The sequence below is a fragment of the Papio anubis genome, chromosome 2 (assembly GCF_008728515.1).
Source record: "Papio anubis isolate 15944 chromosome 2, Panubis1.0, whole genome shotgun sequence".
NCBI classification, from domain to species: Eukaryota; Metazoa; Chordata; class Mammalia; order Primates; family Cercopithecidae; genus Papio; species Papio anubis.
The window spans coordinates 187,344,662-187,363,095 of NC_044977.1; the positions used below are offsets into that span (position 1 = coordinate 187,344,662).

General features: G+C 37.6%; 1 protein-coding gene across 7 annotated transcripts in view; it reads left to right on the forward strand.

Annotated features, from left to right (window-relative positions):
• The window catches only part of CCDC50 (coiled-coil domain containing 50), a 101,002-nt gene that overhangs the window by 52,766 nt on the left and 29,802 nt on the right, over positions 1–18,434 (forward strand). For all 7 annotated transcript variants that reach the window (XM_031663883.1, XM_031663884.1, XM_021934983.2 and 4 more), the window contains 3 exons: positions 8,256–8,318; positions 9,170–9,296; positions 12,220–12,310. In XM_031663883.1, the coding sequence (XP_031519743.1) occupies positions 8,256–8,318; positions 9,170–9,296; positions 12,220–12,310 (281 nt within the window). The remainder of the gene's footprint in view (positions 1–8,255; positions 8,319–9,169; positions 9,297–12,219; positions 12,311–18,434) is intronic.

Consider the following 18,434-nt stretch of genomic DNA (forward strand, 5'->3'; position numbering starts at 1 on the left):
TGACACGAAAATTTTAGAACACTAGAAAATGGAGAAGGATCAAAAGTTTGTGTTACCCTTTGTTCTCTAGTAAACGAATTGCTCACGCATTGCTTAAGTGTTCTTTTGTTTTCAGCCTTGAGCCTGAAAGTGAGAAATTTTAGTTATCAGTGATCAGCAACTCAGAGCTATGTTTGCTTTTATGGGGCTCATAATTGGGGTATTTGAGTGAGCATAAGAGAGTGTCTGCTGTCTATAGCCAAGCATCTCTAAGCTCCCTACCTGCCCTGCTGATGGGGGTGGAGGAGGGGGTTGGTTTTGCTAATGGTATTGGTGGTAGTGATACTGATGTCATTTTGTTGATCTCTGTATAAACATTGCTGAGGCTGAGAATGTAGAGGATTTGTCATTAGCATAAGCTCTATTCAGTTTCTCTGAATCCCATTTCTCTTTTACTCAGATAATTTTATTAGAACTTCTAATAAAGAGAAGAAACTCTAACCGATTAGGGAGACATTTCTTTTGTAGGGCAGCATAAGAGTTTTACAAAATATGTTTATTGTTTCAAAGTGTCATTAATATATCTTAGAGACACGAGTCTAAAATTTAACAGTATCTTCTCCACCCAAGTGGAGGGAAACTTGTGGATGTTGAAAAGAGGGTTAGAGAGAGAGATGAGGGCAAGTGGTAGGTCCCAAAGAGAGATTTCCCTTGAAATTTCTCACTGTAGTCACCACCTAGGGTGTCCCATAGGTTACTTAGGAAACACTGAAAGAATCGGAAGGATGGGGTGATGGGAAGAGGGCGAGAGATGAGAAGGTGCTTAATGGGTACAGTGTACATTATTCAGGTGGTGATTACGGTAAAAGCCCAGACTTCACTACTAGACAGTATATCCATATAACAAAGCTGCACTTGAATCCCTTACGTGTATACAATTAAGGAACTTTTTATTGCTATTTTTTTCGGGTGTAAATATAGGCCGACTGTGATTGCTAGAAGTCTATTTTTGGGAGATAGTGAGGCAAAGTAAACTAGGTCTCATTTTTATTTGCGTTTTGGGGGACCTGGAAACCACTTTCTGAATACATGTGCTATCTTTACTAAAAATTACTTTTATCCTTGATTTTAAAGAACTTAATGCACATTTATCTTATTTTAACTAGTATTTCATAATACCCCCTCCCCTTTTTTTTCCCTGATACTCTAAGCAGAAATATCTGGGGCCAGAAGAGGTGGATTTGATTTCCAGTTCATTTGTTTTATTTGTTGGGCAGTCTTGCTCAAGCCGTTTTATTTCTCTTGAGCCTTAGTTTCCTTGTAAATAAAATGGGGATGTTGATAAAGCCTTTATCCTCAGATGGTTAGGAGGAATACATGTGAAAGTGCCTTGTAATCTATGAAGTGCCGTATAAATGTCAGTTGTGGCTGTGTTATTACCAGACTTTCACAAGACAAAATGTATCTCTTGAATATCTTTCTCGTACATAGTAGATGTTTTCGTGTATGTAGAACAAAGGAAAGCAAGCATAATCCCTGCTTTCAAAGCGGAGTGTGTAGTCCATTTGCTATTCGTAGCATTTACATAAAAAGAATAATTCACAAAATTCTACCGTTCTATAAAAGGGAAAACAGACATAGGTGAAAGAAATAGCCTCTTGTTAATGTATTATTAATCCAGGCATTTTTATGTGGGTGGAAGCTTGTAAAGATGAATCATGGCAATTGTAATTTCAGAAAGTCTTAGGATGTAGGTAAAAGAACAAGGGAAGGCGAATGGCTTTTTTTCCACTTCCTTTTTAGGTTATGTAGAATTAGTTGGGAAAGCACTGGGAATGTGCACATTATTTGGATAATGTATAAAAGGAACGTGTAGCCACTCACTGAATCAGACATTTCTGGGTTTGGTTGAAATATGTACTCATTCTGCTTACTTGACTGAGGTGAAAAAAGGAGTTCTTGATAGCAGGAGCACTGTTCACTGTTTAGATTTAGTTAATCTTGTGCATAGCTTTTAAACTTTGGAGCAGAATTTGTTTAGCAAAATGTCCCCCACTAAGTTTTTTTCTCACTGGCGTTGCCAGTATAAATACAAGTTAAGTTCTTGATTCTTGTCCAAAATTTGAGACTGTGTTCATTTAGTGGAAGAGTAAACAAAATTTCTGCTGCCCTTAGGGGTATGCGTGTATGTGGGGGATGTGGCAGGGGTTGGGAGGGGCACTTCTGTTTGTCTCTGAGAAAAAGATAAGGGAATTCTAAAGACTCTTACCCCATCACTTGTCAGTCTGAACCACCTCTTTAAAACAGGCTTTCGAAAGATTATTTTGTTTCTGAGTGAGAAAGAGAAACTTGCTGTAAATGAGCTTTCTAAAATAACAATCTTAAATATGTTTTATGAAAAATGCTCAGTTTACTTATTTCTTTGTTGGTGAAAGCTGAGAAGATCTTAATCTGGTACTGTTAATGCCTAAGAAAAAAAAATGTTAAAGACTATTTTAGGCCTCCAAATTTGTTGTCATTTGGGCCAGAATTTTAAGAGACATTCAAATCAATGTTGGTTTGTTTTTTTCTCTTTTCTTTTAAAATGTTGAATTATTAAAGTATACAAATTTTGTCTCTATTTTTCTACTAATTGCCAATGGTAGGGCAGACGAGGGTGTTACCCGTAGAAGGAGAACGAGTAGTTCTACATCGAAGTTTATGGAAAGCTCCTACAGTTACTGGTAGGGAATGGGGGAGTGGGCTGTGTCTGGAGCTGGAGGGGTGAAGTTGGCAAGCAGACGTACCTGGAAAAAGGTGTGTGAGGAGAAGCAATAAAGCGAAAACAAAAATGAGAGACTTAGGAAGCAAATGCAAAAAGAGAAAAAGAAAAAGTATGAGAGGTCGAGTTTGGTTGGCGTGAGGTGGAGCGGGGTGGTGATCACCCGATTTTCCTTGGTACTTTTCAGGTAAGTTGTATACCTGGAATGCCTAGAAAGGAACCAGTTCCTCATGAGGGTGCACCGGGGCTTTCCTATCACATCTCTTGCTGTAATTCCCTTTGGGGGTTCTGTGCCCCAGGCACACACAACTCCAGAATGGCCTGTGGATTTTCATCTTTTTGGCTTTGTCTATAATTGGCCTCTTTGCCAAGAATGTTTACCACTTCTGTCCGTAGGAATTTTAACTTACCTTGAGATACATTTGGTGTTAATTACTTTAAGGTTTCTTGATACAAAGTTTCTGGATGCATTCTGTTTAAATCACCCCCACTTCTTTCATCTACCCCCAATTCATAACAAGCATAACTGCTCCAGTGTTTATGACTTCAAAGAATTTTCTTTAGTACAACAAATTGTCTTTAGTACAGTGTTTATTAACTTACATTATACTTGTTTTCCTCTCTGATATTTCACCTCATTGATGGCTTGGAGATGACTCATTCATCCTGAAATAGAGTTCGACACATGTTTATTGAGTAAATGAGTGTTTATTAGTTGCATACGATGCCATTCATGTATTTAGGGGCAGATCAACATCTCAATGAAAACCATTCTTTAAGGAAATGGATGGGGGGTGTATATATGTACATGTTTATGTACGTCAGCCAGTCGTCCTTTCTGTTTCTGAGACCTGCTTGGCCTATTGTAAATTAATTCACCGTATCCTAATCTGTGTGTACAGGCATCCCTCATTTTATTGCACTTTGGACAAACTGTGTTTTACAAATTGAAGGTGTGTAGCAAGCATTTCTTAGTAATAATGTGTTTTTAAATTTAGGTATGTACATAACCTGTTTCGACTGAATTCCGTCGCACATTTAATAGACTATCAATAGACTATTAATAGACTATAGTGTAAAAATAACTTTTATATGTTCTAGGAAACCAAACAATCATGTGATTCATTTTACTGCGATACTTGCTTTATTGCAGTGGTCTGGAACCAAACCTGCAATATCTCTAAGGTAGGCCTGTATTTAGATTAACATATCATTGAAACTCCTTTAATGAGAATGGGGATAGGGTTCTAGTTTTATGTAGTTTGTTTATTGCTAAATTTGTTTAAATGATATTTGACATATCTTATGTGTGTTATGCTGTCATAATAGCAGAGTTTAATTCTGTTTATGGCATTATTTTCTCCCTTTCTCCTACTCTTGTTTGACTTTATGATCCAGCTTTTTTTTTTTTTTTTTAACTTCTTTCGATTAATGAGCACACGTTGTGTGGAAGGTGCAGAGTACACCCACAAAGTCCCTGCCATGAAGAGCTTGCAGCTGGATAGGAAAGCAGCTGTGTGCTCGAATTTCAGAGCAAAGTGCATTTTTTTCTGTTAATGCTCTTCTAAGCAATGAGGCAGAGTTGCATGGCTTTTAATGTTCAAAAGAGACTTAGCCACCATCCTTAACACTGGGAAAATGGGCAGAGGGGAGAGCCTACAAGACACTTGAGATCTGGGTGGGAACAAAGGAGAATAGTTGTGTAATTGACTATGGGGGGAAGCTCATTTTAGTAGCAGGCTGGGAGTAGTGGGAGACATTGATAGGGTTGGCTTATGGCAAGAAGGTCAGCCTGAGTTCTGGATGAGTGAAAGTAAACATAGGAGGGAAAAAGTTTGAGAAATGGGAAGGTGAAAGGTGGTTCACCTTAAAGGTGCCCACAGGGAAACGTGGGGAGACGAGTTTATGCCGTTTATCCTCAGTGGACTGTTTATACTGTTTACATCAAAGGTAGAGGAGGTTAGAAAAGGAGAAAAGTTCTCTTCAGGCTCTGAGCTTGGCCTGGCTGTGAAATAGTTTCTGTTCTGGTTACCGATTTACAAAGTTGACTGGATATGTGATTGTTTTCCAGGTTGTACTAGAGTACTGATGCAGGGAATACAGAGGCAAATCTTGAAAAAAAACTAGAGTGGGTTCAGAAGAAATTATATATTGGGCAAGTAATATTTCAGTATAAATGAGATTATATGTTTGGAAACTCCTAGTAAACTCTGAAGGGCTGAGTCAGTGCATTTGACAGTGCAGCTCTGTGTGTATGTGTTTGTGTACTTCCTCATAATCACTGAAAACCTTCTGGATCCTCTTGACTAGCTCAGGCCCTGCTCTTATCTTTTGGGTACTAATTCAGCTTCTGCAGATTTAGGGACAAATCACAATAATAGAATATACTTTAGTCTTGCTGTTTAGATACTAAGAAATCATTATGAGGAGTCAAGGTAATCAGTAATTCGTAAATTTCTCACACCTATTATAATGCGTCAAGCCATATCTTCATGTTCATTGTTTAACAATATGTGCTATTGACAACATGAAATTAAGTTAATTTAATTATATAACTTAAAATGTAATATTTAAGACATTTAAAAAGCACAGGAAATAGAGAAACCCATGAACCTACTACCCGCATCAGATGTTAATATTTTGCCTTGTTGTTTGTCTTTTCTGTTTTTGCTTTTGAAGCAGTAGAATGGCTTGTGCAGCCAAGGCACTTATGCCCCTTTTCATCTCTTTGGAGAGAGAACTACTGTTTGGAGTTAAGTTTGTGTCAGTGCCATATTATTAAAAAAATTTTTTTTTTTACCATAGGTATACCTGTCCACAAACAGTATATTTTAATGTTTAATGTTCTGCTGCCTAAAGTTAAGAAATATTTTTAAAATTATTGTACTTCTTCACATTCTCCACATGGAAAAATGTAATAATTTCATAATTCTTAATTTTAGTTAGCATGGTGTTCGAAACATAGAAAATATATTTTTGGCATTAACGTTCTCACCTAATAACGTAAATTGAAGTGGCTTTTAAACTTTTTGTAATCTATAGAATGATGTGTGTTTCACATTTTGACCTAGTACCTATCATCTCTGTGTATTTCTGTGATCTGTATATATATAATACTGGAAAAGTTTCCCCAAACTAGTTTCCTGTACTGTGTGTGATCTATAATAGTCCCTTGGTATTTGTGGGGTAGGGTGTGGAGTTGGTTCCAAGACCACACATGGATACTAAAAATCTATGGATGCTTCAGTCCTTGGTATAAAATGTGTTAGTATTTGCATATAATTCATACACATTCTACTGAATACTTTACATTGTCTCTAGGTTACTTATAATATCTAATACAGTGTAAATGCTATGTAAATAGCTGTTATACACTGTTTCGTTTAGAGAACAATGATAAGAAAAAAAGTGTGTACATGTTCAGTACAGCCACATTTTTTTTTTCCTAAGTATTTTTTATCTGTGGTTGATTGAAACCATGAATCCAAAACTCAGGGCTATGAGGGCCAATTGTCTTCTGTTATTCTCTAGACCATTGACTTTTAAAATGCTTTTCTCAGGCTTAGTAAATTGATTTTTTGACCTGATAATAGGTTGCCACCCATAATTTGAAAATCATTAAGATTAATCTTAAAATTTGATCTAATCATAATCTAAAATTAAGACTGACTTTAATATATAAGCACAAGCGTTTCCAGTATAATAAAGGTGTTTTAAATGATAGGTCAGTGTATTAAAATAACATTCTTCACACAAGATTTGATTATATTTGTTGTAGCTGATTCATTAATTTTTATAAATTAAGTCCATGTATGTCTTACCCATTTAAAAATCAGATATTAATTAATTGAAGTGTTTTAGAGAGTATATACTGGTTAATGTAGAATATTTTCTTTCCATCCATTCTGACCATGGTTTACCTGGAGGGAAGGAGGGCCGTCATTGTGTCAGGGAAGGGGAAAGAGCTCTTGAGCTCTTGCTGGCTTAGACTTTGACGCCAAGTCCTGTCACCAGTGAACTCTGTGCAGCCTTAGAAAATCCCTTCTTCCTTCTGGCTTTCAGTTTCCTCACTTATTAAATGAGGATGCTATCTAGCTCATCTTGAAAGTACTTTTATTCTGTGAAATATAAGGTAACTAGGACCTGGGCTTCAAGATATTAGAATTTGTTGAGAATATAGCTGATGAAAAAGAACAGGGCTTTCTATTCGAATGACTGGTTTTGCTGTTACGTTTGAGTGAGGATTAAGCAGGTTGTATTCAGTTTAATGTAGTTCTTGGGTAAGAATTATTCCTCCGTTCAAAACCGTTTCAAAATAATCTTGACCTCCCCAAGATCTCCCTCCCTTGTTGTGGCATTATCCCTCAGTAGTGAAGGACACAATTATGTTGAGTGTATATGTGAATATACGTAAGTGCAAAGAACAGCAAAGGAATGTTCTTCATTCTGTTTCAGTTAAGTGTGCTCATAGGCAAATCCAAAGCTGCAGAAAAAAATCTACCACTTTTCCTAAGCTCTAGGGACTGTTTCATGAGTCCTACTCAATTGCAATAACCTGAGGCTTTGGGGAGTTTCCTTTTTTTTTTTTTTAAACATGAATTACATGCTTGGAATAGAGTGAGAACATATCACTTAAACTACACGTTCTTAAAACAGCACTTTCCATGATGAATCCTTCATGTTTTGTCTGTTTGTATATTTACGAAGCAGGAGTTTAAATTGCAGCTTGGGGTAAACATGGATGTTTGAGACTTATTTCTTCCCATTTTGCTTCTAAGAAGACAGGTCAGGAAATACCCTTGCCTGCATCTTCAGGTGGAGGCAGAGTTGGGGCGGATTCCTGGTTTCTTTCAGGCTTCCCATTTTCTTTTGGTTTGTAGATTATTTGGGGGCAGCCCAAGGTTTAGAGGGACCTAGAGACCTAGTTCCAACTCGTGTCCCTGGGGATTGACCCACTAAAGAATGTTTAAGAAATTGAGAATTTTCAAAGTAGAACTCTGCCCTACCTGAGGGACTAGTGAAAATATCTTTTTCCTTCAGAGACACCAGGGTGGACATAAATTGCTGGGAGAGGATCGTCTGAACCACAGAGAAGTGTAGGTTAGATTTCTTTTAACACCTCTAATTACGCAGTAACCCACTTCTCTCTCAGTAGCAATATGCAAAGCATGATTGATACTTCTGTTATTTCAGCAGCACTTACCCTCCTTTTATGGAAGTGGATTGGAATTTCTAGACCTCTGGAATCTGATTCTCTAAGTGTTCTCACCTCAGGCCAGGGGCCAAGGCTAACCAGTGTTTTGTGACACCCTGTGCTTGGCACTAAGCAGGATTTTTGTGACTAAAGACTGCATACTTAACTAGTCACTATTTTATGCATTGAGAATTATGAAGTTTGTCATTCTGAAATATTAGAATTGATTTTTTTAAAAGTAAAAGAAAAGTCCTTCCCTTTGTATGTTAAAGATTTACTAATGAGCCTTCCTGTCTCTTTTTCCTCCTTCATCTTCTGTAGTGTGCCGAGATTTTGCTGTCCTGGAGGACCACACCCTGGCTCACAGCCTGCAGGAACAAGAGAGTGAGTAATACCTCTCATTTCTGCTCCTTCAGTTTTCTTTTTTTAGTGGTAGCTTGAGGCTGGTTTCTTAGGGCTTAGGTAGGGAGAGAGCACAGTCACTTGGCGTCACCATCCGTACATTCTGAAGGATTTCTTTAGGCAAATGATGCCTGAGTGAGCAGTGAAGTTTCGGGCATGTTTAAGTAAGACAGGCTGCCAGGGATTAGTAGACTGCTGCATCTCTAGGAGGAAAAGAGGGGTTTGAACCTTTTTTCTTGCCTTTTGTTGTAGGAGGGACACAATGGTTGTAGATTTATCTGGGGTGCATGTGTAGAAGAATCTATTCTTGCTCCTAGGATAGGGACCTGAACAGTTTTCCCAGGCAACCATGGTATAAATGAGATCACATTGTGGATTTTTCTGAATCTTTTTTTCCGTGTAGTGATGGAAAGTAAATCTGAGTTATGCATGTTATGTTAAAGTACATATTTGTGAATATATGATTTGTGAATTCACATATAAATACAAAATTAAAGTTTTGAAAAATGCAGTTAATAAATAGAGTGACAACATGTAGTAGTAGAAAGAGCATTAGCCCTGGCTTTAGAATATTCGTGTAGATGTCCTGGCACTGCCACTTTGTTGCCGTGTGACCAAAGGCAAATTATTTAATCTTTTTGATCCTCTTTTTACTTAATGGAAAAGTGGGGAATATTAATTCCTTGCTCTTTATTATATATTGTTGTTGAGACAATAAAACGAAGTGATGGATGCAAAGCTATTGCTGTGGTAAAGCTCTTAAGATTATTATGGCATTTATTACTAACAAACTAAGGCGTTATTAATTCCTGTCCTCAATCTTTTTGTTCCAGTTGAGCATCATTTGGCATCAAACGTTCAGCGGAACCGTTTGGTCCAGCATGATCTCCAGGTGGCTAAGCAGCTCCAAGAGGAAGATCTGAAAGCGCAGGCCCAGCTCCAGAAGCGCTACAAAGACCTGTGAGGATTTGGGAGGTGGGAGGGGTAGTGTCAAGACTGGTTTTCTCTGTGGAGCTAGCAAACAGGGCAGGGGAAAAGGAGCCTACTTCTGTTCCTCTGATTCCTTTTACTGTTAGATTACAGTCTTACAGTGGATATCTAACAGTTTTTTTGATTTGAAAATATTTTGTTGTTGTTGGAACACTTGACCAGGTTTAAGGACATGTGGATGATGGGGTAAATTCTAACATTTTTTTAGCTGTATGACTTTGGGCCAGTTAGTTAACTTCTCTGAATTTATTTTCCAATTTATTTTCCTTCCCCATAACGTGGGGAAAATAATCTCTGTCCCCTCTGTCGCGTAGTTTCTATGGGGAGTCCAGTGAAATAGTGGACATCAAAGAACTTTGTGGGTTGTGTTGGTTCCTTTACTGTGTTCTAGCTGTGTTTGCTGCTCTTACTTTCCTTGCTTTGCAGTACATGACAGAATGTTCTGAAAAGCTCTGAAGTGTAGACTCAGTTGTCTTCATAACTTCAGTGTCTGACAAAAGTTCTCTCTAGTAGCCTCGTTTAACAGACAGATAAACGGAAGTGATTATTTCTCAGGTTTCTTTTGGCACGGTGACTTTTATGCTGTTTCAGTGTTATAAAGCTCCCAGGATACATTTCTTGTTTGAGAGTGGCTCTTACATCCTAAATCTTTAATGTGGGTAGATTCAACCACAGATACTGTGTTGAGGAGGAAGGGGTAAAGGAAAAATGGAAGGAACCCCTTAATTTAGTTTAGTGTCATATTCAGGTAAAAAGGGAAAGCCAGTCATTTTTGCTAACTTATAGGAAGGGTTTGCCCTTCTGTTTATTATTTGTAGAGAGGACTTTATTAATCATTTTGTTAAGCTTCCTTGCTTTGTAAATAAACACTTTTATTGATTCATGCTAAATCTGGCACCATGAAAGGAGACCAGAGATATGAGTAAGACAGCCGTTACCTTTAAGGGCCTCAGGAAAACACCTTGAGCATTATATATCTAGAGATACATTCGTGAGTCAGAGATAATTGAAATGTAAATTTCATGCCTATTTAGAGAGAAGAGACTGGGAAAAGCTTCACAAGACAGATGATACGTTTAATCTGAAACTTGAAGGTTAATTAGAAGTTTATAGTGATGGGGAAATCCATTCCAGCCAGAAGGAGCAGCATGCATAAGGGCAGGAGGTAAAAGGACTTGGAATCTCATGTTAACTGCAAGAAGTTCAGTATTGCTGGAGTGGAGAGTGTATTTACGGGCAGAAGTAGGAAGTGAGGCCAGAAAAGTAGTCAAAAGCTGGATCATAAAGGTCACGATAAGTTATGTTAAAGATTTCAGGTTTTGTAGAGTTTAAATGATAAGGGATGGAGAACCATTGAAGTAGTTTTAGATTTCCATTTTGGGATCTTATTCTGGAGAGTAGGTGGGTAAAGGCTTGTAGTGGGCAAGATTTGAAGACAGCTATTGTGAGCAATGGTAAAATTAAGAGATGATGAGGCTTGAATGAAGACTGGTGGTAGTGGTGGTAGTGAAGGTCATGGTAATGGAGATAGAAGAGGAAGAGAGATATTTGAGATGTTACGAGGCTCAGTGTCACAGGTTAAGGTGAGAGCCAAAGCTTGAATGTCCTAGAGTTCTAAATTCATTGCCCTTTACGTTATTCACTATTCTCTGTTAGAAAGGCCAGTTCTGAGGTTGATGCAGATGTTTAAAATCCTGAATTAGGTTAATAACAGTATAATGAGCTTATTCAGAAATTATTAAGACAAATCACTCAAATATAAATCAGCAGTAGAGAGTAATATTTTTTATGTCCTAAATGAGAGAAGAAGCAGGTATTATATTTCTGCCTGAGACTTCAAGGTTTTAGAATTGTTCCTGGATGAAATAAGTAAGCTGGAAGGGAAGACTTTCAGTTCACTCGCTGCAATTTGGAGAGCTGGACATCTCAGGAAGGATGAAATGCTGCCGTTCTCATTGAACTGGAACCATTTATTCAGTCTGGATACTGGGGCTACTGTCCCAGGTCAGGATTGTTGCTTGCTTACTGCTGCTTTCTCCGTTGCGCTTTCCCAGGAGTCTGTATAATTAGCTGACTGAACCAGAGCTGGTACTTCTTGGAAATACGGTTTGAAGTCATTAAGCTCAGATGAAGCTTCACTTACTTATTTTCTGTACCAGAAGGTACATCTTCTGTGTCACTTGTGACCTTTAACACTTCATTTGGGTTTGCCTTCTCTGCGGTGCTTCTCCTTTCTTCCCACTTACTATCACATCCAATGCAGTTATTAGTCACTTAATTCTATACAGATTTTACATTAATTTGGGAGTTTCAGGTAGATGCTTGAATGAAGAGAGATAAAGGCCTTTGAAAACTAAGTCCATGATTTTGTGTATGATTCTTAATTATTATAATGAGTGAATAAAGAGAAATATAGGAATTGCTCTGAGTAGATTTTCATTTCTTTGGTTTGAATAGATAAGAATAGTATGATATTAGACTTGTAATGTGAAGTTACTAAGTGTAAACTTTTATAGCTTATAAAATGGCATGACAGAATGATTTGTGGTTATTAGTGGTAGAGGCAGGACCGAGAACAGGCCCCAGTGGGGTGAAGTGATATGGTGATATAGAAGAGGCATGGAGTTTTCCATTGTTGGGTGTGATGATGAGATTCCAGTTCTACCACATATTTTCGTTGTAATCTTGAGAAAATGATTTAACTTCCCTGGGCCTTAGTTTTCTCATCTGTAAATGTGACTGTGTGAGCCTCTTTGCATCTTTATCTTGAAGATAAAGTGAGAAAAATAATGTACTTCTCATATAGTGAGTATTCAATAAATTGTATTTATTATTTTTAGGAAATACATTATTTTTTATTTTCCTTATTCATGTTTTCACCTTTGCTTTTTAGTGAACAACAAGACTGTGAAATTGCTCAGGAAATTCAGGAGAAGCTGGCTATTGAGGCAGAGAGACGACGCATTCAGGAGAAGAAGGATGAGGTATAACTTAGTTACTGCCCCTCTCCCTCATGGAGAAAGGGGTGCTCAGCTTTAGAGCAAAAACTTTCTGTAGTCACGGGCTCAATGAAGGTTGCTGAATGGGAAGCAGAATGCCTCTTATTTGGGCTGCATTTTCCTCTGTGGACCATGGTTTATACCCTCTTGACTATGTAAGTGGTAAAAGTCTTGAGAGATAATGGATAATTTCACATATGATGTGAGTTAATTTCCTATGACTGCTGTTACAGATTACTCCTGCAAACTTGGCTTAACAGAATTTACTGTCTTAGAGTTCTGGAGGCTAGAAGTCTAAAATCTGAAGTGTTGGCAGGGTCACGCTACCTCTTGGGAAGGATCCTTCCTTGCCTCTTCCTAGCTCTTGACTCCTGGCAATCTTTGGCATTCCTTGGCTTGTATCTGCATCACTTCAGTCTCTGCCTCTATTGTCACATGACTTTCTTCTCTGTCTGTATCTTTGTGTCTTCCTGTCTTCCTAGAAGGACATCAGTCATTGGATTGAGGACCCACCCTAATTCAGTATGACATCAGCTAAACTAATTACATCTGCAAAGACCGTTTCCAAATAAGGTCACATTTTGAGGTTTGGGTAGAAATGAATTTGGAGTGGGCACACTGTTCAGCTTACTACAAGGCGTCTGCCCCTGGGTTGTTTTTGCAGCATTAGAGAGAGCCGACTTTTGAGTGGAGCCTGCGCAGGATGCAGGGAGTAGTCCTTGGGAGAGGCCAGGAGCAGGCATTGCTCTCATTCTTTCTCTTTTTCTTAAAGGTTTCACTTTCCTGTGATCCATTGGTTAAAAAGACTAATCAGTTTGATTCTCTCTATATATTTAAGTCCTATTGTTTAAAGGCTGAAAATGACTAAAATTACTAATAGTGTTTGGTTTGTGAGAAGACTTGAATTTACCATTAGCTATTATTTCCATTTGTGTTATATTTTCAGCACTTCTTTTTTTTTTTTTTTGAGATAGCGTTTTGCTCTATCATCCACGGTGGAGTGCAGTGGTGTGATCTTACTGCAGCCTCCGCCTCCCAGGCTTAAGTGGTCCTCTCGCCTCTTGAGTAGCTGGGACTGCAGGCACATGCCCCCACACTTGGCTAATATTTTTAAATTATTTTTTTGTAGAGACGAGGTCTCACTGTATTGCCCAGGCTGGTTTCAAACTCCTAAGCTCACGCTATCTTCCTGCCTCAGCCTCCCAAAGCACTGGAATTCCTGGCATGAGCCACTGTGCCCAGCTTAGTTTCAGCACTTCTTACGAACAATTTATTTCATTTTACATCATTCCTATGCTACCTGCTTTCACACCTGTTATGCCGTACTTGGTCACTGTCTTGATTTATAATAAAGAAGAAAATGATTTATTATTTTTAATAGTTGGATGATGGTATGGTTTGTTATGCACCCAGAAACACTTTTGAGGGTTATAAGCATGGTGTTAGTAATTACATAAACTGAAACTGTACTGCGCAAACTGGCATTTATGATCATCCTGTTAAATAGATATGATCAGGGTCATCAGTAAACAGCCCACATACACTGCTACTCCTACTGAGTCACTCCTGTTCCTGGGAGACTTCTTGTTCAATGCCAGATGAATGTGAGACACCTGGTACGAGTGTAGTGAGTTGTTTCTTAAAGAAACAAATCATGATCGCATGATAATCAGAACTGCAAGTAAAAATTAGGGATTATTTTTGATACTTCCTGTAATACACAGGAGGCTCTTTCTTAGTATTCAATGTGTTGCCTCTTTATAGTCAAGACTTTGCTTTGGGGATGACACTGGGAACTAAAAGAAGTGATTGTATTTTGTAGACAGGAACGCTTCTATTTAAAAAATACCAGAGTAATGAAGTTGGCTTCTTATAAATGCTACTGCTGTCCTGTGGGTTTTTTTTTCTCCATTTAGGGAAAAACAGGATAGAAAGAGAAAATAAAACACTTTATTTAAATTATGTAGAATCTAAACAGTAATCACAGTAAGTAGTCTCTTGGTAATACTATATAAAGTAAGCAGTTCAGTGATTAAGTCCAGTTTCAAGATGTAGAAATTAAGTATTAAAGAAGTAAGTGACTGATTCCAAGTTATAAAATGCCAGAGAAATGTCTGTACAATTCAGGTCTCCTGACTGCTTCTGACTTAGACGTACTGTGGCATACATGAAACATGTGGACTTTGGAGTTACACTCACCTAGGTTTGGATTTTAGCTCATTAACTGTTTAGCTGTGTGATTTTCAGCATCGCACCTAACCACGCAGAACCTCAGGTTCCGAAATGGGTTGACTCACGGTAGTTGTGCATACCCTAAAGGGCTGTTGTGAGGTAAATGAGTTGAGGCACTTCGAGCACCTGGTGCATGTTAAATTTATAATTGCCCTTTCCTTGATTCTGTCATAGAGAGAGATGTGCTGCATAGGGCGGAATTCAGCAGGCTATGGTGTGCTTTGAGAGGTCCTCAAGCGTTCACACACTTGTCTTTACAGGTCTCCCACTAGCTTGCCCTCAGAAGAGTGGAAAAGTTAAATGAGAAATCCGGTTGTGTAGGTGTGTTGACTAGACAAGCCTATATAAACTTCATTCAGACTTTTTGACTTTTTAACTCATAGCTCAGATGAGAAGATGGCTACTGTGCCGAGGTGGTCTTTTATCATAGAAAATTGTGACTCTCAGCTGACTAGTATGTTGTCAGTATTAAATGAAGAAAATTTGCATGAGTTAAGTTTGTCATTGTGAGATATATGAAAATGCTTGTTTATTTTAGTCTGTTGGTAACAGGGTGCCTGAAAGGGAGAGGAAACTAATACTGAGACAGTAGTGCTAATTCTTCCGGCCAATTTTTGAAAAAGAATTGCTTGTTACTCATGAACTCTCTTGGTTCCTTTTTTTTCTTTTTTTTTTTTCTTTTTTTAAGACGGAGTCTTGCTCTGTCTCCAGCCTGGAGTACAGTGGTGCAATCTCCGCTCACTGCAACCTCTGCCTCCCGGGTTCAAGCGATTCCTGTGCCTCAGCCTCCCAAGTAGCTGGGACTACAGGCGCCCGCCACCATGTCTGGCTAATGTTTTGTATTTCAGTAGAGATGGGGTTTCATCATGTTGGCCAGGATGGTCTTGATCTCCTGACCTTGTAATTCACCCACCTCAGCCTCCCAAAGTGCTGGGATTACAGGTACAAGCCACTGCACCCGGCCTCCTTTTTTTTTTCTTCCTTTTCCCCTCAATGCTCTTCTGCTTCCCCGTAGAGTCTGCTTGGTTAATAAGGATTTATTCAGCAGCAGGGCTGTGGGAAATCTCTCTCTGGGTTTCCACCCAAATCTCTTTTAGAGATTTTTGGGGTCAGTTTTCCTGGGTAGTTAACACCCCATAAAATACCAGATGTAGAGACTGAGAACCTTTTTCTCTTGGAACAGAGATTTTTTTTTTTTTTTAATTTTTTCTGAACAACATTGTGTGTAAGAGGTAGTGGAGTTATACAACCTTGCATGTGTAAATTAGCATTTCTAGCTTTGTCATAGTATAATTTTATTTTGTTTGTTAACAAAGCACAGATGTAAGGAAAGTGGCGTTTCCATGCAGGAGACTGATGTGGAAAAGTTAAAAAAAAAAAAATTTTTTTTTTTTTTTTTTGGTCTTTCCTCAGCTTCTTCACCTTCCCTCCCCTCCCCTCACCTTCCCTCCCCTCGTTCCTCTTCTTCACTTTCTTGCTCTCTCACTCTGTCTTGCTCTTCTGTCTCTGTTTATTTATTTTTAGCTCTTTTACATAGTTTCTCGAGTATAGTAGTTCTCTCTAGGCTTCCTATTGGAAGGAGCTTGTTGACTTTGGGTATACTGGACGCTATGAATTGGTGGTTAATAAAAATGGGTTAAGGTTAATCAGTTAATTTAACTTAGTTATTCTTAAATAAAACTCTAAAAGTGTGTGTGTACCTATGTGCATGACTAGATGTGTGTGTGTGTGCGCGCATTTAAACTTAGGTTTAAAATATATGTGAATTTGCAGCTATTTTAGGGAAAAACTTTTTTTCCCCTTAAATAAATATTAGCATGGCCAAACATGTAATGAAAAGTTTGTGGCACTAGTTTAACTATTTGAAGCCCTTTATAAAAGCATAAACTGCTCAGGGTAAGCCTAGTAACCAATTCACATTAAAAAATGAATCTAGTATGAACCGTGGTACTTACACATAGCACTCTTAGATTAGAATTTCATGTTCCCAAAGAATATTTACACATTATTTGGTAATATTTAGAGGCTAGATCAAACAATACCATTCAGCTATTAAAAATTTTCCTGTGTTGTAAGTATTGTAAAAATAAATTTATATATATATATATATGACTAGAAAGGGAGATGGGAGAGAGATGGGAGGCTTCTTGTTGAGGTCTTCCTCTCTTCTTATTATACTGATGTTTTTACATCCATAGAATTGATATTTTCCTGTTTTATCGAACAACCCTTTTGGATTTATACCTGCCTTGACATCCCTACCGAGTTAGATGTTAATTGCTAGTTAATAAGTTTAGCAATTAAATGGAATGATTTTCTTTTTTTTCTTTCTGACAGTCATTTGATAGTCACATTTTTAAATCACCTTAGATTGTTTTTAAATTCCAGATTTCCTCTTTTTGAAATGCACTGCCATTGGAGGATAGAGGTGAAACGTTGAGAAGTAACCCTCTATCCCTTATATATGTATATGATATAATCCTCTATCCCTTATGTGTTTATATGATATAACCCTCTATCCCTTATATATTTATATGATATAACTCTCTATCCCTTATATATGTATATGATATAACTCTATCCCTTATATATTTATATGATATAACCCTCTATCCCTTATATATGTATATGATAAAACCCTCTATCCATTATATATTTATATGTTATAACTCTCTATCCCTTGTATATTTATATGATATAAATCGTATACAAGTTGAGCATCCAAAAATCCAAAATCTAAAATGTTCCAGTGAACATTTTCTTTGAACATCATGTCTGTGCTTCAGAAAGTTTCAGATTTTGGAGCATTTCAGATTTTGGATTTTTGGATTAGGGATGCTCAACTTGTAAATGACAAAAATACCCCAAGGAACCCAACACCGTGTTTCAGTTACTTGTCATCTACTTAGGAAAGATGTGTGGGGATCCTCTGGGTGCCACTGCACCTTGTTTATATTAATGCTTCTCTTAAAGCCTTGTTTTCACGTCTTACATTATGCTAATTGTTTTACCGCAAGATAAGAACTTTAAGAATATTTACCATATATACCAATCCCCTAGTGCTCATAGCACTATTCTTTAAAGCTAAAGAGTTTGGCACAGGGCACATGTCTGGTCTACTGAAGGGAATCACTACATCTGTGTTTTCATTAAAATTACCTTTCTCTAGTATTCTAGAGATCCTTAACTGTTTCCTTCCTTATGGTTATAGTTTCAAATTTTCCAGAGTTAGCTGAGCTTGGGTAACAGAAGGGAGAGGTGAGATACAATGGTAAACTCCCATTTCAATTAATGTGTTTACTAGGAAGTCTTCTATCGAACAAGGTTATTTTTACATATCAGCCCAGAAGTCTATCTCATTAATTAAAATATAACTAAAAATGACTTTAAAAGAGCCTAAGAGTTCATTTAGATTTGTTTTCCCAAGTTATGTAGAACATTAATTATCTGAATTTTTTAAAAATGTGAACAGAAGCTTCTGTCATACATTTGGAAAATTACAGGTTACTGGAAGATAACAGGTGTTTTTTTTTTTCTTTTAAAGTTTTAAAATTTGCTAATATGCATCTTGAAGAGTTAGATATGCTGCATGCTTTCTATTGAAAGTTGTGGGGTTTTTTTTTGGATAAAGTTTTGAGGCCAGTGTTCTCAGGAACAGGCTTGGAAAGTGCTCTTCTAGACTTACCATTAACAGGAAGGAAGCTGAGGACCAAGGAGATTGTTTATATCAAAGGTGACTAAGCTGGTTAGCTACATCCAAGTACTGTGACTGATAATTGCCATCTTCAGCTTGTTGCAGGGGGATTTACTTTATATTGAAATTATCTAACAAAACTCATTGCATAGTAATGTTGGAAAGCAGGGAGGAGAGCAGACT